At 36.0% G+C, this 21,760-nt stretch overlaps 1 protein-coding gene and 1 long non-coding RNA gene across 3 annotated transcripts in view; one reads left to right on the forward strand and one right to left on the reverse strand.

Annotated features, from left to right (window-relative positions):
- The window catches only part of LOC135847534 (uncharacterized), a 141,507-nt gene extending 129,181 nt beyond the window's left edge, over positions 1-12,326 (forward strand). Inside the window, exons 1-2 of one of the 2 annotated variants that reach the window (XR_010559190.1) lie at positions 782-1,142; positions 11,494-12,326. This is a non-coding gene — a long non-coding RNA (uncharacterized LOC135847534). Of the gene's footprint in view, positions 1-781; positions 1,143-11,493 lie in introns of those variants that run through there. The other variant, XR_010559189.1, reaches the window with a different exon arrangement.
- Positions 12,327-20,356: 8,030 nt separating this feature from the next.
- LOC135848250 (uncharacterized) lies at positions 20,357-21,681 on the reverse strand. Its single transcript, XM_065368088.1, has 2 exons — positions 21,539-21,681; positions 20,357-21,337 (listed from the first exon to the last, which is right to left on the reverse strand). The coding sequence occupies exons 1-2, from the start codon at positions 21,581-21,583 to the stop codon at positions 20,507-20,509; spliced, it is 876 nt and encodes a 291-aa protein (XP_065224160.1). The 5' UTR covers positions 21,584-21,681; the 3' UTR covers positions 20,357-20,506.
- Positions 21,682-21,760: the final 79 nt, after the last annotated feature.

The raw sequence follows: 21,760 nt of genomic DNA on the forward strand, positions 1-21,760 counted from the left end.
GTATCATCCCTTTGGATTTGATACAAAGAAAAATCGATAGCATTTTTAATATCAGTGTCCTCGAAAACCTGAATTGCGATGCAGGATAAGTACTTGATTTGGCCATCCATTTGACTCGTTATAGGGTACACTATTTTTCCAAAACCGCCGTCCGCCAGTACGAAATCGTAGGTATTTTTCTTTAATGATTTCACGATTGAAAATTTGAAAAATTCACCGTTCCCCTCTTACCGTTTTCTTGACATGCCGATCGAGTCGACCACTGCTGGTTTCAAGCAGTTTTGAAACCTTTACAAACGTGTCGTCAGTTCCAATCAACTCGTCGTGCAAACAAAAAGGTCAGCTTTTTTCAAAAGGTCAGCTTTTTTCTCACAACGTAAGGGAATTTCAAAATGCTTAAATTATGGCGACTTTTCCGAATGGTGGGAGGAGGTGAAATTGCTATGAAAAAAAACCATCCTTTCGGTACCTCTACCTATGTTTTCAAAGCAATTTTCGATAAACTCGATTAAAATTCGAAGGGGAAAAAAAACTCGACTAGAAACCGATTTTTTTCCCCCAAAAACGTTGAGAATTCAGAGTACGGCGTACAGCACACTGTACCTACTCGATACATGTGTAAATCAAGGCCACCCACTGAAAAACATGTTATCGCGAATTGAAAAAACATCTCTCGATCTAGTGACTCACAGCAGATGGTGATTTTATCATTTGCACAGCAGATGCAGTAGCAAGGTATCGCAAATTTCATGTTTTAACAGATATCGAAAAAATTGCCAAATGACGCGCTTGACTGTGTAGTGTGTCTGTGTACCTAATCATTGAGACGCACAATGCGAGATTTTGCAAAACGTTACATCTACGATTCGTCGACAAGGGGTTACAAGATGACATGATTTATGGGTAATTGAGATTATATAACAACCAGATGAGGTAGTATTCTTCCATAGTTGTTCGCCGCCATACCTACGAGTAGTCTTGAAATCCTGCAGAAAGTCGCGAGACGATACGTCCAACTCTACAACTTCGTAATCCTACTACAATCATGCATTTACGCGTTTTTTCATTTTTATCTTTTGTTCCGTAGTTTTATACGTAAATTCATTGCCTATTTCACAGGCGGAATTTGATGCTAACAATGGGTAAGTCGTAATAAGTTCAGCTGCCCAGCAGAAAATAATAATTATACGTGGATTTCAGGATAGTAAATTACCTAGCAGAATTGTAGCTGCACCATCACATGTTTCAAAGTGGGGCTTTTTTTTCTGAAAAAGTTTAATCCTCCAAAAAAACTCTTCAAAAAAGAATTACACCCTGCCCTCTCCACGGCTCCTAATGAACAACTTGCTCAGTGAACAAGAGGTAAAAATATTTCAGTAAGAAAGTGTTATGATATAATGGTGGAATCCGCCCTTAAGAAAAAATATGTACCTGGGTCATTCCGCGTAAAGTGAGAATATCGTGTCCAGATGGGATAGCTCCAAAACTGTAAGGGCGACAATAATTTTTTTGGGGTCTATGATTAGGGGACGTTGTACCCTACATTTTAGTACAGATTGGGCAGGTGGGGGGTGGGTCATTTTCCCATTCCAATCAAAAATATAGCTGAAATGTCCATCGTCGTGTGTGTCCCAGGTCATGTTTCAGTTGCTTTGTTATCAGTTTTTGGACCACTGATTTGAAGTTCAACTTAAATGAATGAAATATTCTATTAGATATAAGTTAAATATTCACTTAATGAATCTTCTATTTTTTTTTGAGGTTCCTCAGTGTGAGTAAAACCAATTAAGAGAACTGTCACATGGGTTTTATTTTAATTTGTCCATCGTCATGCTCGATTTTGTTTCGGCCATACGGTGTATTTAATACGCATTTTTGAAGTTCTAATATGGCAATCCTGATTACCTTTCATCATAGCCACATGATCCAGGTATTTGTATTTTTTTAATGTCATTGGGGGACGGACTCATGCCACAACAATGAATTTCTCTAAAACCAGAAATTCCGAACCTAAATGTCCTTCGTCATGTGTAATTTTTAACCCTTCTTCCTCAATTAGAAAATTTTGATAACTTACACCAAAAGTGTATTCAAGTATACCAAGTTGAATTTTTGAAAATTCCCAAAGCCTCGGGCAGATTTTAGAAACTTTAAAATTTCGTCAAATGGAGTTCTATAACCAAAATTCACTCTGTAACATAATTTCAACACGCCATGAAGTCTACTGCAGGCGGATTTCAAGTCGTTTTGAAACATTCAGATACTTTTTCGGATTTTCATAGCAGATAAGGTTCCAGTTATTTGTTTCAAAATTAGTGTATTCCAGTCTCAAATATATTTTTGTCCATCGATTTCATACTTCTTTGAAAATTTGAAATATTATCCTTCAGCCTCTGCTTGAGGAAAGACAAAAATGCAGTTGACCTTCCATTTTTAACATTATTCCGAAGTGAATTGCAGGCAATTTCAATCCGCTTTGCTTCTTTTTTTGAAAAACGTCACAAAAATCAGTCCGAAATATTTTTTGATTTCATTTTGCATCAAAACTTGATCTCTAGTCAACAGTAGGTAGCAAAAATAACGAAAATTGAATCGCAAATCACGATTTTTTGGGAGAATTGCCCCAATTGAACCCAATTAATTTTTTTTGTTAATCACCCTATCACGTTGGTCTCGTGGAATCAAAAAAACGTTGCTGAATGCTGCGTTGTGATTGGCCAAAATGGTTTCTCGAGCTTTTTGAACCAAATTTTTGAACTTTCAATAATAGCCTGCATATCTACACTTCACAAGATTTCTATTGAGGGGTCTTTTATGAAAATCGGTATCTCTGGCCATGTGGAATCAAAAAAACTTTGCTGAATGCTGCGCGTTGTGATTGGCCAAAATAGTTTCTCGAGTTTTTTGAACATTTAGACAAATTTTTTGAACTTTCAATAATAGCCTGCACATCTACGCTTCACAAGCTTTCTATTGAGGGGTCTTTTATGAAAATCCGTTGAGTACTTATTGAGATCTCGTGGGAATTATAATTGCCGAATGCTACGTTGTGATTGGCTGAAATGATTTCTCAAGCTTTTTAAGCTTTTGGCCAAACCTTTCAAACTTTCAAGAATAACCTGCATACCTACATTTCATAAGCTTTCTATTGAGGGCCTTTTATGAAAATTGGTTGAGTACTTACTGAGATCTCATGGGATTAAAAAAACTGACATTGAATGCTGCGTTGTGATTGGCCGAAATGATTTCTCGAACTTTTTGAGCTTTTGGCCAAACTTTTCTAACTTTCAAGAGTAGCCTGCAAATCTACACTTCACAGGCTTTCTATTGAGTGGTCATTTATGAAAATCGGTTGAGTACTTGCTGAGATCTCGTGGGAACAAAAAAACCGATGGGAATAAAAAAACTGACATTGAATGCTGCGTTGTGATTGGCCGAAATGATTTCTCGAGCTTTTTGAGCTTTTGGCCAAACTTTTCTAACTTTCAAGAGTAGCCTGCAAATCTACACTTCACAGGCTTTCTATTGAGGGGTCATTTATGAAAATCGGTTGAGTACTTGCTGAGATCTCGTGGGAACAAAAAAACCAACATCATTTTAGTATATAGGATTATGCACAACAAAAGACCGATTGACACAACGACAGACATTTCTGACATTGACAGTCATCCATGACGTCGATTGCTTGTTTTACACGCTATCACAGGCTCACGTCATGTCAAACATGTCCATCGTCGTGTCAAGCATGTCCAATTGTCCATTGTCTGTCGTCGTGTAAAAAAAGAGCCCCCTCGCCCCTAATAGTGGAGCTCCTGCTCCGGAAACATGCTCAATGGTCTCCACCAACTCAACATTAACAATTTTGGCCAAAAAAAATTTCAAAAAATAATTTGAAAATTTGAAAAAGTGTTAAACATGTCCATTGTCGTGTGAATCATGTCCATCGTCGTGTAGAAAAAAGTGCCCCCTCGCCCCTAATAGTGGGGCTCCGGCTCCGGAAACATGCTCAGTGGTCTCCACCAACCCAACATTAACAATTTTGGCCAAAAAATTTCCAAAAAATAATTTTAAAATTTGAAAAATTTTAGATCATATTTTCTCACTTTACGCCAAATGACCCACCTACCACTTCACCAGATGGTATGAAACAAACTATGAAACAGTTTTGGTACCTAAAGCAAACATCCTCCAGACAAGTACCAAGGAGACAGAGTAATACATACGTAGTAAATATCAGTTAGCTCCATTTCATGAAAACAAAAAATGAGCCAAAAAGGGTGCTGACATTTATCTTCCAGACTCTGGTTAGATTATCAAACTTATTTGAGGGATCTGTCCGCCCCAAATTTTTGGTTCATTTTTTGTTTTCATGAAATGCAGCTAACTGATATTTACTAGATACGTATTTCTCTGTCTCCTTGGTACTTGTCTGGAGGATGTTTGCTTTAGGTACCAAAACTGTTTCATAGTTTGTCTCATACCATCTGGTGAAGTGGTAGGTACATATTTTTTCTTAAGGGCGGATTTCACCATTATATCATAACACTTTCTTACTGAAATATTTTTACATCTTGTTCACTGAGCAAGTTGTTCATTAGGAACCGCGGAGAGAGCGGGGTATAGTTATTCTTTTTTGAAGAGTTTTTTGGAGGATATCAGTTTTTTTTTTTTTTTTTTATGTTGTGATGAAGTGTTTAATGAAAATAGCATTATTGGGGACAGGAGCATGCAGAGAGTTCAAAGATTACCGGACATTTTTCATTCAACTGCCTGGAATAAAACTATGTTGAGTGTTTTTCAAGGGATGTGGGGCAGGGTGACTGAAAATTTGCCAATCAGTATAAAGAAAAAAAATACAATTTTGTCTGTAAAAATCCTGAAAAAATCTCAGTTTTAGTTATTTTCATGCAGAATAACATATTTCAAAAAGTTAAACTGGCATTTTTGTTCATTTTCGAGAAAAAAAAATTACAAGTTTGGCACTAATTGCAGAAGTACCATCAGAACCCTAAAAAATTGAAATTTTTGCATTTTTGAGATACTATAGGTAATATCAATGTGTAGACGAATATTTGAAAAAATTTCCTTCTCTCAGACTTTGTTAACGAACTGACAAACGAATTATCATGCTGAAATTTCCGTTGACAAGGCTACTGCCTCTCCAATGATGTTAAAAACTCGGAAAACTTCCACTGCTCTATGTGAACACCCCAAAACTACTGGGCATATTTTCGATTTTGAGAATACCAAAATTTTAGCCTTTGAGAAAAATACCCTAAAAAGGCGAATTCTGGAATGTATTTACATAAATAAAACTAAAAAAGCTATCAATTTTAGGACAGATTTATCCAATTTCAACGAAATTTATCGTCTGGTCATAGGTTAAGGTAATACGTTTCATACATGTCTTTACTATCTCGTTTTTTTAATCTATTTTATCGTTGGATGTATTTTCATCTCTGTACTGCATATTCGTGTACGTAATTTTTATTCAGTCATGTTTAACCGCTGATGAAGGCAACTAGAGTGCCGAAACGTACGGTATTATTGTAATAATTTATCGAATAAAAGCGTGAAAAAGTGTAGTCATGAAGACAATTTCTTTTTCATGTACTGTTAAAGTTCAAAAAAAAAAAAAAAAAATCATTTGGTTGTAGGTAATGAGTAACTTTTATTGAAAAATATTTGGCTACCAAAACGATATTTTTTTGAAACTTTAAAACTTGACAATTTTTTATCACTAATATCAGTGATAACAGAATTATGAGTAAGAAATATAAGATCGATAAGTTCTAATCGATTAATCGATAATAAATCGATTATTCTAATCGAATATCATGTTGAGTTTGTTTATGAATAGGTAATAATAATAAAATAATGATTCTCAATTGAATTATTACGCCGAAACAAAAACTGATACAGGTGTACGTATATCAAAAGGCACTTCTACAATCTTCAAAGTACATGTTGTACAAAATTTCAGCGTGATTCGTGCCCTAGGTATTCAAAGCTGTAGCTTTGTCTAAAGAAACAAAAATGGCGAAAATTTGTATTATAAATCAACTGTTTCTTTAGACAAAGCTACAGCTTTGAATAGGGCACGAATCACGATGAAATTTTGTACAAATGTACTTTGAGAAGATTGTAGAAGTGCCTTTTGATATACGTACACCTGTATATCACCTTTTGTTTGACCGTACCTTCAATTAATAAACTCGTCATTTTTTCAAAAATTTCCATTTTCCAGCATCTTTCAACGCAGCTCAAAGTTAACGTAATTGGGCTAGAAAGCTTAAATTTGGCATGAATACCAAGTTTGTAACAGAGAAGTGCCTTTTGATAGGTATTTTGGGTCAATTTTGAAAATTTTTGGGCCCCAAAAACAGGGGGGGGGGGTGCAGGGTCAATTTTCAAAACAAAATACAATTTTTCATCAAGAGTCAGTAATGGGTAACGAATCAAAGCTATATTTCAAATTTCATCAAAATTTGTTCAGCCAATCCTTCTAACTTTCAGTGAGTACTGAAAAACAAAAGATGCCAAAATGACAAAAAAAAGGGGTGCTTGAAACTTCGCGAATTTTCATCGTACAAAAATCATTCTTATACCTATATTCTGAAAGGTCTTTGAAAAATAAGGAAAAAAAGTATTTTTGCGTTTTTTGATTAAACGCATAGTTTTTGAGAAAATTACGTTTGAATATCTCCTCGGACGTCGTCACCGGCCGCCTACTGTTTCGCAACGCGCATGAAACCGTGGGAGGGCGGGGTGGCAACGCTACCGCATCGCCGGATGCGGTCAATCAAAACAGGTTAAGATTTCCCGAGAAATGAAATTTTCTCACAAACGTGTTTTTTGAGCAATTTAGAAGAATTCTGAGTCAAGAATTGGATAATAATTTCGGGCATTTCCGAAATATATGTATATCACGCTGTTTTTTATTCAAGCTTCACGCTGGAATTCATTTTTCGTTTTTGCTAGTAATTTCGAACTCGTCTCGTTATTTTCCATGTGAAAAAAATTTATCAATTTAACATAAGGTTCCAAAATTCGATTCATTCGCCGTTCTCGACCTTCCAAATCGATTGGCGATGGTTTCGTGCCTGTTTGTGCCCGTTCAAATTCAGAATTTTCTTCAGAAATGACTTTTGGGAAAAATGAAAAAGTTAACAATTTGCTAGCGAGCGAACCAAAAAGCACCTGATATTTGCTTTGTACCCATTTTTTTACGTCTCCAGTGGATTAGATGATAGCGAAGTGTTCGGCAGATTTTTGGATCCTAAAAGTAGGGTCGCAAAATAAATTATACCGCCATATAGACTCGAATTCGCCGTCTTTGTCGCTCTTTTGATGGATTTTAACCCTTTTCAAAATTCGTTTGCGCCAGCTCCCCGTCCTTAGATTAGAATTTTCTGTTTTGGTTATTTTTGAAAGAAATGTGAAAAATTCGTCGATAATGTTTATGGCGACAACAAATGTGCTGAAATGCACAAAGCGATCAAAATGTTCACAAAAACAGTAAATTCGAGTTTATTACCTAGTGGTGCTGAATTTCGTTTTCACCCTATATAAGGATCTTTTTTTTTTTTTTTCTTAAACCAGCAAAACTAAAAAACCGAGAATCCACTGGAGGGCCAAAAATGGTCAAAAGTAGCGAATAAACCCGCATTTCAGCCTTTACGGAGAAATGGGCCAAATTTGAAATTGCAAAAATTTGCCAAAGTCGAGAAATAAATTTCAGTGCGAACTTGAATGAAAAACACTGAAATTTGATTAGCCAATATTACGAAGGCTCAGGAAATACCAGTGGCGGACTGGGTCGGTTCGGGGCCCCTGGTGGATACACCGAATGGGGCCTTCAAAATTGAGAAAAAAATACCAATTTTACCGAATAAAATGACGAGTTTTTACAGTACTTTGTCAATTGATATAATACGTATAATTCGTATTTGGGCTTATGAAAAATTCTCATTTTCCCTTTTGAAATTTTATGGAAGTTTCAAAAATGGATTTTTTTTTTTTGTTTAGAGAAGAGATAGAAACTGACCCGAGCAAAGCGAGGGCAAAAGCTTTTAAAAATTCGTATTTCGAGAGGTAAAAAAACGATGTTTTAAAAATTTCTTCGCTTTTTTAGCTTAAAATTTTAGAATTTGAATGACTGTTTTTTTTAAAAAATTTCAAATTTGAAAATGAAAAGCGAACAGGCCCAGCCAGAGCGGAGTGAGAGCAAAAGCTAGTTTCAAGAAGTAGAAAAACAACGTTTTTTGAGGAGAAAAATATGGTTTTTTTTTTGGTTAAAACATTTCTTGAAATTTGAATACCTATATAGATTTTTATTAAAGCTTGATCTCAGTTTGAGAAAAAACCACAGAGGCCCAAGAGAAGTGAGGGCAGAAAATTTCAAAAATTTGTACTTTGAGAGGTAAAAAACAATGTTTTTTGTGGTGACTGATGAGTTTATTTTTTGACCACACAATTTTAGAATTTGAATATATCTACTCATAATTGAAGATGTAGACTTAAAAAAAAAAAAAACTGCCCCGAGCGAAATCTTTTCAGTGAAAATATCATACGGCTCGATTTTTTTCGACTTCAAAAATTAAATTCTACCCCTCCATCGGGGGCACCAAAAATTTGGACACCCCCCCCCCCCTCAAAGGTCCGCTAGGGGTTGAAATTGAGCGGAGCTAAATATGAATGAAGAATAAGCTCTGGAGAACAATTGTGACCTTACATGGGTATCATGCAGGTCTGAATTGTTCTTTGAGGCTTGCATTTCTTACTCACGTAGTTGAGTCTCAAAATTTTTCCAAGACGCAATGAATATGTGCTGAATTCAGATTTTTTTAAAATGAAAAATATAAGCGAATCTTTATTATATCTGAGATACGGATCACCTGAGACGGACATGCAGATCCAAATAGATGAGGTAAGATAGTCCCCCCCCCCCCGAGTACGTGGTCCTTAATTATACGCACGATGATTTTTTTTTTTCGAATTTCATCGCTCCCAGTAGCTAGATTGATTCATAATCCCCAAAAAATAAGATTCTGAAAATAGCTCCAAAATTTTATTTTGACCGGTATCCAAAATCCCCCGTTTTTTATGGAAATTAACATACGTATCTAGGTATGAGAAACACGGCAAATTTATTTTTCAGCATGATAATTCGAAAAAAATAAAGTTTTTACTTGCAAATCCTATGCCTATATTAAGTGTACTTGCTTCATTACGATGCATTTTGGACGAGAAAGAATTGAGGTAGGAAGAGGGGAACTAAGCCCCCGAAATTGAGGTCAAAACTGGGAAAAAAATTCAATTATGAGTAAATTTTGGTATGGTCGTCGTTTTGCATCATGAAACTGGAAAAACCGCCTGGGGTGAACATCGCAGAAAAATTTCTACTCTTAAGTGGCTCCTGAGGCGCACCAAGTTTTTTTTAATTATGAAAATTTTTCGAATTTGAGAACTTTTCTGACTTAAAAGTCGAAGTGAATACTCAAATAATTGAGGAGCGATATTCCAAAACGCCCTATGTCCATTTTAAAAAATTAATTTTTAGTCTGGTAAATTGGCTATTTAGGCGGGTTTAAAACTTTATTTGGGTGGATTTATGATGTTAGGAATGTAGCTATACACTTCATCCACCAGATACCGCTAAAAAAATTCAATAAAAATGGACAAACTGCGTTTTGGAACACTTTTTATTTTTAAAAACGCAATTCAAAAAAAATGCACTAAGGGCGTTTTGGAATATCGCTCCTCAATTGTATGTATTTGGGATACGAAGGACTTGAGACAGACTAATGAGCTTGAGAAGGGTATACTATTGTAATTTATGTAAGTACGATATTGACTTCTTAGATCTTGTGAGTAAGAAATGCAAGCCTCGAAGAACAATTCAGACCTGCATGATACCCATGTGAAGTCACAATTGTTCTCAAGAGATTATTCTTCATTCATATTTAGCCCCGCTCAATTTCAACCGGTAGCAGACCTTTGAGGGGGGTATCCAAATTTTTGGTTTAATTTTTGAAGTCGAAAAAAATCGAGCCGTCTGCTCAAACCCTCAAGAACAGCTGTGCAAAATTTCAGCTCTCTAGAGAGCGTAGATCAAATTCATGTTTTTTCAAATTTTCAAAAAACTTGAGTCTGAGTTGAAGAAATTTCAGTCTATGTTTGACTAAGTACAAAATTTCGAAAATTGTCGAAAAAATCTGAAAATTGGTAGAAGTGTCCCTCGGGGTTTAAATAGAATATTTCTTCAATATGGACGGGGGGGGCATCAGTAAGGTATCTGTAGGGGGGTTCAAAACAATGGGGGTCCATTGGGGGGGCTAAATTTGAATTTTGAGGTCGAAAAAAATCGAGTCGTCTACTCAGACCCTCAAGAACAGCTGTGCAAAATTTCAGCCCTGTGGGGGGCGTAGGTCAAATTTCGATTTTTTTAAAAATCTTGATAAATGGTGAAAAGCCTATTTCAGGGGGGAAGGGGGTGGAGTTATAGGGTTATGGGTGGCAGCACAAACCAGCACAAACGAAGCACAATAGATACATCTATTTTTCTCTTTTCAAACTTTCGTCTGACCCCTTTTTTAAAATTCATGTCTACGCTCCCCCCCACAAATAACCCCTAGATACCACAGGAAGAGGAGCAGTACAAACGAAAAGCTTTTCAGTACAAACCAGCACAAACGTAGCACAAACGATTGACACGATTTCGGACCTCCTAGCTGAAAGTGGGGGGATCCCATGTCTACAGCCCCCCCCCAAAGTTTTCTCAATTATCTCGGGAAGAGGGGCAGCACAAACGAAAAACTTTTCAGCACAAACCAGCACAAACGTAGCACAAACGATTGACACCATTTTGGACCTCCTAGCTAAAAGTGGGGGGGGGCTCCCATGTCTACAGCCCCCCCCCCAAAAAAGTTTTCTCAATTATCACGGGAAGGGGGGCAGCATAAACGAAAAACTTTTCAGCACAAACCAGCACAAACGTAGCACAAACGAATGGCATGTGTTTGAAGTCAATCGGTGGGGGTGGGGGGGCGTGGACATGCACCTCCTGGACGGGGACCCCTTGGTGTCTCGGGGCCCCTGGCGATTGCCAGGTAATATCATAGGCCAGTCCACCACTGGGAAATATGTACCTACAAATCTTTTTCCTTACTCAGGTCGAAAGTGATGACTCTTAGAACACGTTCGTGCACAATATTGTAGCAGCCCAATCGTACGTTTCGCGACTGCTAATTTTTTTCGAAAGAAATTGGTTCTCAAAGGTACACTTTTTTCTCACTCATATCGAAATTGATCCAAAGGACACATCGTACCTAATTGGGATTTCGGGTACCAAAATTGTGTCTCGTTTTCTCAAAAATTGGACTCCCATTAATACCTACGGCTACATTGCTACATATTCACCTTTAATCTTTGTTTAAATCGGTTAAACCATGGGTAGATAATTTATAATAATTATGTTGAATTGCTTTACAGGGAGGATATCTGCAATTTTCACAACCTGAACGGAGTTTGTAGCAATCAGGTAAAAAACGGATCAACAGGCCAATGTGAAAACGTGAATGTACAATTCACTGATGGACAAGAGGAACGCCGAATATTGCTTTGTTATCATTCAGGTACTGTCATGGGGTGCGCGTATGCTTCTGGAATTAATTCTGTAGGAACCAGTTACAGTGCCGCAAACCATTTATGCTATTAGAATGTATACAGTAAATCCAATTAGGTATACTTAGATATAGCTATACCTATACGTTACTATCATTTTTCTTTAATTTTTATTCCATACTTTATAATTACCTAATTTATGTACTTAGTTTTATTTGCTGACAAAATCTTGTAGTTCGACACGTTCATTTTTAATGCCACAAGAATTCCAGTTTTTCCCAGAACTTCCATGAAAATCGCATTTTTTATTTTTTTCGAATCATAGCTTTTGATCGCGATTTAAGAGAAAAAATTTCCTTCAAAGTAGCATTTCGTAGAATCGTTCAGATACAATGAATTTTCAACAGAACCCTCGTCTCCACATTTACGATACCGATACCTAGTGAATGACGTCTTAGGTAGATTCGAGAGTTTATAGATACATATAATTTACAAAGCGCTTCGTCGTGAAGATGAAGAATACAATCTCAAAAAAGTGTTCAACACGCCAATGTGTTTTTCAATTATTCAATTATTCATCTCATTCGTTCAGATTCAGATCATAATCGTCCTTGAATATGTCATATTATCGTAAATTTATTTTTTATTTTATAATCGTAACGTTCTATTCAAATAAATACAATGCGTAAGTTTTATTCTAATACGAGTGTACTATTCATTGTGTTGTCTTTATCGGATGCACTTTCATTAAAACACATCAAAACAGAAAAAAAATAAAAAAAATAAATGATGGCCGAGCGAAGTTGAAGTAAGTAAGTTATATTTTTAGCCAAATTTTTGTAAAAAATGATGGCTATTACGGTAGGCCCAATTTTGGATAAAAAGGTCGGGGGTCAAAAATTTTGATAGTTCTCGACGTGTTGAACTCGAACTAGACGATTCTCGGTGTGTCAGATTTTATATACCTACATAAATAGGGTACATTTCCCCGTACCCGCCCCCAACCATTTTGGGAGGGGCGGTAAAAACCACCTAGAAGGATAGTGCTGGGTTAGTGCTGGATAATGCACACACATATACCCTCCCTCCCACAATATTAAATAAATAATTTTACATCATCCTATAGTCCAATAAAATGCGCATCGAATAGGGAAAATCGGAGTGGCAAGCTGATTTTTGGTATACTTATTGGCCCATTTTGATGTCCTGAAAACGAATCCGAGGTGTCTCTTACTGTCCCGAGTGAGCTCCTCCCCAAATTGTGGATTTTGCCCCCCCCCCTCGACCCATTGGGTCTTGACCAAAATCTCGAAAAATATTGACTCTAGCGCAAAAATGGTTGAAACGAATGTTGTTCTACTTGTACGTCAAATTTCCCATTAGATGAGCCATTGATCGATTTTCCAGTCCCTTGGGGGAGGGGGGAGAGATGTACCTACGGCGCTTCGAACATAAGGGAGTTCGGAATAGCGTCATATCGCTGATAGTTACCCAATATGTATTGATCGTAATATTTTATAATCGTTCAAAAATGGAGTGGTGGTGGTTCACTTTGTTTTTCTGGGGTACAGAGCGGACTACAGCGTCATCCCTCCTCCCTGCCCCCTCGCCAATGAGTTATTTGCCCATATAACTTACGTGAGGTGAATTGAAATGTACAAAAAAAGTAAAAATTTTGATTCGAATGTCAATACGAGTTTGAAACGCGCATTTTAACGTAGCGTAATGAATTCTCCTCCTTTGTGGGTCCCAAGCCCCCCCGAAACTTTTTCCTATCCATCTTCTTCATTATAAAAAATTTTTTCCAAGATATTCAGGTTTAAAATCCTGCCCCTTTAATTTTCATCTTTAATAATCATACCTGTTATCTTTTTGTGATAAAGTTGTGAAAACTGAGCCAAATAAATGAAATTGATTGATTGATTATAAAAAATTTAATCACACTCCATACAGGGGAGAAATTTTAGGCTCGAAAATTTTTTCCAACACTGTTCGTTGGGTATTTAAGATGACTAGAAAGACTTTAGTAGGGTAAGTGCAGGTAATATGGAATACATAGATTCAAACTCTTCCTGAACGAAGAGAAATTAACTTAATGAAAAATAAAAATTTTGGCGACAATCAAAAATTCAAACACTCATCTATTCGCGATAAAAATTGTGGCCTGGAAAAATCATTTTCACTACCTGTAGAGCAGGAAAATAGCGGTTTTAAAAAGGAAAAAATTGGCACATAAACTTTTTCTTCGGGAATGTGTTCAGATGAACGCTCTGAACTACCAAAAAAAAACCGAACCTCCTAACCCTGGAGCTAATTTTTTTAGGGGGCCAAAACCGGTTCCGATTTACGTTTTTTGCGATTTACTCCGTAAATATTAGGTTTACGATAAAAACTACCATGACTAAAACTGTTCCCCTTCAAATTCTCGACAATTTGATACTACGCTCGATACCCATCCCTCAAGAGGGGTGTCTGAAAAAAAGGGTGGAAAGAATAGGTGTTTGAAAAAAAGTCAGTCCAATAAATTGATCAAAGTTACCACTTAATATCATTCGTTTTCGCTCAAATTTTTTTTACAAAGTCTACTCACCCAACTATTAATCACACCACCATTGATTGGTCTTCAGCCCTCCCAAGGGGTTGGTGGGGGATGCTTGGTTTTTCAAGTAACACACAACTGAATCATATATTTGAAAAACGAATCTGGACATGCAATATATCGAATGGTATGTTTTCGAGGTCGCTGAGTACGAATATGAACCTATTTTTTGTGTCCACCCCCCCCCTCAATGTTCCTCTGGGCCCCAACAAGGGGGCCAAAATTTCAAAAAATCATCAAAAAGTCGAGTGATATATCAAATGGAATGTTTTTGAGGCCGCCAAGCACAAATATGAACTTATTTTTGGGTCTCACCTCACAATGTCCCTCTGTGCCCCAAAGAAGGGGCCAAATTTCTAAAAATCGTGGAAATTCGAGTGAAATAATATCGAATGGTGTGTTTTCGGGATTCTATTTTGAAATATTTTATCAATTTATGAGTTTTTTCAGCAAAAAAAGAAACATTATAAATGATTAATTTCATTTAAATTTCCCATGAAAATATAATTCGAGTGGCACGTAAGTACCTAGACAAAATTTAAAAATAGAAATAAATTGGATGATTATGCATTTTGTTTCAATGAAATTCGACAACACAGTGAAAGTCCTAGTTCCAATTTATTTTCTATTGAAAAATAATCAAAACCTGGTAGGTGAGTGAGCGTTTTAAAGAAAAATCTTGTGATGTAAAATGTTTTCTTTGCAAAATGAGCGTTCAAAATTTTTGAACAGCGATCCCATAATACCTTGGTAATGCGAGTAGCTCTACTTACATCTCCCCTCCTCCCACCGAAAGTTAGTCCAATCAGTATTTTTGAAATGAATTTCAGAATTTTTTCTAAAATAATGACGTGAATCTTTAAATAAAAAGATCACACCATGTTTTTTCGTCAACTTTTTGGGGCTGAGAATCATTGTGCTTTGGATTCTAAAAATATGTGTTCAATGATCATGAAAACAGATCTACTATTCGATACACTCGTAATTTACATGATGTTCAACGACTTTTCAAAATTTTATCCTATTTAGAAAGGCGTAAAGGAGTTTTGCGGAACTATAAGCAGAAATCAAGTTCATATTCGTATTCAGCGACTTCGAAAACATACCACTCGATATACTTATCACTCGACTTTTCATGATTTTTCAAAATTTGGCCCATTTTTTGGAGCGAAAAGGGACATTGTGAGGTTGGACCCGAAAAATAAGTTCATATTCGTACTCAGCGACCTCGAAAACATACCATTCGATATATCACTCTACTTTCCACGATTTTTAGAAATTTGGCCCCTTCTTTGGGGCACAGAGGGACATTGTGAGGTGAGACCCAAAAATAAGTTCATATTTGTGCTTGGCGGCCTCAAAAACATTCCATTTGATATATCACTCGACTTTTTGATGATTTTTTGAAATTTTGGCCCCCTTGTTGGGGCCCAGAGGAACATTGGGGGGGGGTGGACACAAAAAATAGGTTCATATTCGTACTCATGCGACCTCGAAAACATACCATTCGATATATTGCATGTCCAGATTCGTTTTTCAAATATATGATTCAGTTGTGTGTTACTTGAAAAACCAAGCATCCCCCACCAACCCCTTGGGAGGGCTGAAGACCAATCAATGGTGGTGTGATTAATAGTTGGGTGAGTAGACTTTGTAAAAAAAATTTGAGCGAAAACGAATGATATTAAGTGGTAACTTTGATCAATTTATTGGACTGACTTTTTTTCAAACACCTATTCTTTCCACCCTTTTTTTCAGACACCCCTCTTGAGGGATGGGTATCGAGCGTAGTATCAAATTGTCGAAAATTCGAAGGGGAACATTTTTAGTCGTGGTAGTTTTTATCGTAAACCTAATATTTACGGAGTAAATCGCAAAAAACGTAAATCGGAACCGGTTTTAGCCCCCTAAAAAAATTAGCTCCAGGGTTAGGTTCGGTTTTTTTTTGGTAGTTCAGAGGGTTCATCTGAACACATTCCCGAAGAAAAAATTTATGTGCCAATTTTTTCCTTTTTGCCCTCGCTTTTTTACGTTATTTTCCTGCTCTACTATCTTTAATTACTGTTTGAAAAAAAAGTTCAAAATCAAAAATATTTCAAAAAGTTGGAGGTAATATGGAGTAAGTACCAATAAAAACTACAATAAAATGACGTTTAAAAAGCCAAAAATGATTTTTTTCAGTTTTTACGTTTAAGTCACGCACAAACTATGGTTTCTCATGATTTTTTTCATGATTTTTGGATTTTTCGAAAAAATTGTTGAATATTTACCAAAAAGTTGCAGATAACATGAAGTATTTGTAAAAATGAAAATAAACGAATAAAACAAGCAGGAAAAATGATTTTTATTCATCATTTTTACAAACGTCAGTCTTTTGGTTCTTTGTTTAGGCATTTTCGGTCCAGAATAATATGTCAGAAATCTGCAAAAAAATGAGGTACCCCATATTACCAGCATGTGAATACTTTAACGCCAAAAATGTTCTATTTTTTTTTTTCAATTGAGAAAAACGACTCACTGAAAAAGTAAAGTATGAAATAGATAGTAAAATCATGGCTGTTTCCGGCACTCTACTTGAAATTTCAAAAAAATATATATTTTTCGGGAAAATGTTCAAAAAACTTCAAATATTTCTCTTGGGATTGCATAAAAAAGTCACCGCCGATCGGGTGTGGTCAGATCATCTCACAATCATTTAAAAACAATCCTTAAATTTTTTCCTGTTGAATATCACCCATAGAATACAAAAAAAGTGGGTAGCCCATACTACCTGCTTTTACCCTACGATTTTTGGTGGCATATTTCTTAAACACTTCAAGACTCTCATTCTTCTGAGAGGTGTGGTGATGGTGGTCAAAATTTTACAAATCAATTTCTCCGCTTTTCTACCAAATACATTCTCAATTTTTGGTTGCAGACAATTTGCAAACTCATTTAAACTTTCTTTCGGGAGGCAGGGGATGTAAGAGTCGAAATTTGACATTTAAACTTTCCGTTTCTTTTTTTTTTAAATGTTTCATTGCTTTTAGATATTGGAGAGTTTTTTTGGGGATGGGAGGGCGAGGGAGGGAGGGGTGCTCAGTTTATCTTGTGATAAGATGAAAATGTTATTGTTATTGAGAAATTCCCAATAATTAGAGCTCAGACTTTTATGTTTCACATATTTTCTTGTTTGTAAGGAGATAGCACATATCGATAATATCTTGACGTATCAGAAAATTTCCTGTAAAATGAGCCCAATTTCATTTTACATAGAGTAAATGTGCCCAAGTTTGCGCGCTTCCTAAAGGGGTGCTAACCGTAACCGCAAAAAACCGAAAACTGTAACCGAAACCCAAACAAGAACCTAATTTTAGCCATTTTCAAACCCTAACTGAAAACAAAAACCGAAATTTCATAGGTTTTTTAAAAACTGTAAAAAACCATAACAATAATAATGAAGCAGCGTGAGTGAAACTGAAACCTAACCTGATATAATTCATTTCGGTTTTTTTTTTTTGGTTTTCAGTTTGGGTTTTTTCAGTTTTTTCAATTTTTTTGGGGGGATTTTTTCACATTTTCGACTTTTGAGACCCGAAATCCAGGGAAATTGATAAATTTAATGAACCTATCGAATTGGGTCCTTGGTTGTTGACTTGTTGCTTTTTAGGTTGTTGAATGCCAAAATGCTGAATGCTGAAAGGCCGGTTGCTAGTTGATTGATACGTTGATGGATGCATGAATGGGCTTGTTTAATTTTTAAGAATGTTGATATTTTTGAAGTAGTCGCGCATTTTTTTCAGGGCAGTGAACATAAACAGGGAAAAGGCTCGGAAGAATACAAGAATCATTTTGCCCTCCTAATTTGAGAATTGTTACTCATACCGCGTTCAATTAAAAAAATCGCTTTGTGTTTTGAGATTGAGAAATTTTGAAGAAATTAAAAAAAAATATGTAAGTAAAACCGAAAAAAAAAACGAAAACCAAAACCGAAATTTTTGTAAATAAAACCAAAACCCAAACTGAAACTGAAATTTTAAATTTTAAAACCAAAACCGAAACAAAATCCGAAAAATGTCAATGAAAAAATTGGAGTGAAACTGTAACCTTAATAAAAATAATTAAGGTTAGCACCCCTGGCTTCCTAAGATTGCGCAGTAACGATTTCTCAGAACCAGTGAGAGTTACAACATTTGATACCCCCTTTACTTGAAAGAAGAATCAAAATGACCATACCTAACAATTTTTGGTGATGGTAGCACCAAGTGTTGCCAACTGACAAGCGAAAAACTTTTTTTTTTCAATTTTTTTATAACTAACTTTTCCAATAAAAGCGGCAAGAGACAATTTTTATGGAAATGGCAGTAGAAATCTAAATAAGCTATTTTTAGATTCGTCATTGTCTGGGGATTATAACAAGCACATATTTCAAGTATTTTCTGCTTTTCAATTTTTCAAAAAAACATCCCTGTGCCTATATGATTGCGATTTTTATTTTTCGCTACTTTTCTAGACTAATAATGATACCCTTCGAGGTACCGTCACAAAATCTAACTACCTTGTAATTTAATATTTTTTTTCTCAAAACCACCTGGAAATACCACTAAATGATTACACAAATAAGAATTTTGGCAATTTACTCAATTTTGAGGAAAATACTCAGGTAGTTGGACACTGTGATGCTAACCATTGGTACGCGTCACAATATCTAACTACCTTTTTTTTTTCGCTGTAAATCGCGGGAGGATGTGTGCGGTGGTTCTCCACTACGACGAGGAACATTCTTGTGATGTTAAGAATGCCAAATCAACGAATCGATCTATTTTATTTTGAAAAATTATGAAAAAATTTGCAGGTAGGGTATGTGTTGTATTAATTCATGTTTTATTTCCTTTTTTTTTTTTTTTTTTTTTTTTTTTTTTGTACAAGCAGCTACAATATGCTATAAAATATGTACCAAGTATAACATTTGAAAGCTGTTACAAAAAAACAGGTAACTTCACAATGACTAGAAATAATTAGAATCCATATTCCTCCCATTCTGCAAGATGGCGAAGCAAAAAGTAAAACGTTTCCCCTACATTTTTTATATTTTCGGAAAATTGCTTCCACATGTATTCGTCTAAGTAGGAGGCTTTTCGATCCTCAGGCACGATTTGGCATTCTTAACATCACGAGAATGTTCCTCGTCGTAGTGGAGAACCACCGCACACATCCTCCCGCGATTTACAGTGAAAAAAAAAGGTAGTTAGATATTGTGACGCGTATGCATCACAGTATCTAACTACCTGAGTATTTTCAGCAGAAAAAAAAAAGGTAGTTAGATATTGTGACGCGTATGCATCACAGTATCTAACTACCTGAGTATTTTCACGGGGGAAAAAAAGGTAGTTAGATATTGTGACGCGTACCAATGGTTAGCATCACAGTATCTAACTACCTGAGTATTTTCCTCAAAATTGAGGGAACCGCAAAAATTCTGTTCCCTCGCCACATTTCTGGCAATTTTGCAATATTTTCAAAAAAAAAATTGCAAAAATTGCGGGTAGTTAGATTCTGTTTTTCGAAATTTTCATTAAGAAATTCAATTTATTTGAATGAAATGACACCTTAAGGTGCGTTTATGATTGTCCGTAACTCTTATGGCTTGTTACAGAAAAGTAAAAATTTTTTACTTTTCTGTAATTTTCTTTGTTCTTTTCTGTAAAACAAAAAGTTACAGTTACGGACAACGTGAACTACACCATAACAATTTTTGTATTTTACTTTTCTGTAGCAAACCGTAACTTTTATTACGGTTGATTACGGACAATCATGAACGCACCTTTATATACGTATATCGAGTTTACTCCTTGTCAAAAGCCAGGGAGAAATGGGTGTAATGCTGGAAATACCAGATATGAGCGCAGGCCCTGTGATGCTTCTAACAGAGAATTGGAATTTCTTCTAGAAAACATCAAGAGGTCAACAATTGGTGAGTGTATGTTTTTTTATTCACAGAGATGCCTCGAGTAACTTGATACTTATTTTGCATTAAATGTTGCTCATACGATATAAAAATCAAACTCTTGAGATAGCTGTGAGAAGGTTACGAATTTGACGTACCTATCTTTCACTTCGATCATCATTCAGCCTTGTAAAGAATCACTTCAATTCGAATCGTAATAGGTATTTATTTATTTAATTCAATTATTACTAAGAAAAGTGAAAGTGAAAAATTCTACAACCATCACCTCGTACCCACTTAACATTAAAAATAATCTTTATGCCAAACTACGAGTGCTTGAGCATTATCACGACGATTTACACGCTCGAAGAAGCAGGCTCGGCAACATACTGGTCGAAAGCTGCTTGTTTCTCATTAGCTTTCTTGGTAGAATCTGCGGCCAAAGTGCCAAAAGTTTTTGCTCCAGTTTCTGCCAAAGATCCGACCAGGAATTTACCTCTCTTCAGGCCTTCATCGACCAAACCATCGACATTGGATTTAATTTGACCGACGATAGGAATACCTTGTATACGTCCCGTCAATACTCTATTTACGCCGACTATATTTCCTGCTGTATCGTACACTAAATCTGAGACCTTCCCTATGTTCTTACTGGCGTCAGAAAGCACAGTTAAAAGCACAGCATCGCCTCCTCGTAACGCGATACCCAAGGGGTCGAGTTCGAGGATTTTTCTAGCTCTTGGAAAATAATCTCCTACACCTTGATCAAAAACTGTAACGACTTTTGAACCTCTTTGTATCGCTTGCGTGGTTACCTTGTTTAATTCGTTGGTCCACATTTTGCTGGCTTTTTCTTCGTCTGTGAAATATTGATAAGCTGCTTCGTAGAATTTCCCGGCTAGAGTGTTTTTATTTTCATTCGCGGCGGTTTTCAGTTCCTGGATTAATTCTTTTCTTTTCTTCGGATCGGTGATGTTTTCTATTTGCTCGCCTAGTTTGATGGGGTCGCTTTTATTGGTAAGTTGATCGACGGAAGGGATGATTTCGTTGAGGGAGGCTTCTGATGATGTCAAGTTTTCATCCAGATGTGATTTCGTTTGCTTTGCCAGATCTGTAGATTCGGTTTGTAGTTTTTCTGGGATGTCTGTTAATGGACTGTTCAAGTCTCGGGCTTTGGCTACGGTTACCTGAAAAGTTACATTTTGAGTTGATAAACCAAATTTATAGAGAGCTTCGGTAGGTGAAATTAAAATTAAAAGATCGTTTTTTTTTTGTTTATTAACTTCGTAAAAACCGAAAGAATTAAATTTAAACTTCGTTGTTCTCTTGAAAAAAAAAAATCAGTGGTCGAATTACCAAAAAAAAAAAAAAATATATGGTTTTCTTACCACCCAACTCAGGCAACCGAGAAAAATCAACTGTGTTGTCTTCATATTGTCTTCACCTTACGAAAAAAAAACTCGAAACTGTAAAAAATTCACAACAAATGTGATCGCTATAGCGAACTTGTCTGCATTATATAGAAAAATCGAGGCATCGATTTTGCGTTCATTTTTGTGATAAACGACTATTCTAATTTATTTCGAGGAACACATGCGGTATAATTTCTT

This window comes from Planococcus citri, chromosome 5 (assembly GCF_950023065.1).
Source record: "Planococcus citri chromosome 5, ihPlaCitr1.1, whole genome shotgun sequence".
NCBI lineage: Eukaryota > Metazoa > Arthropoda > Insecta > Hemiptera > Pseudococcidae > Planococcus > Planococcus citri.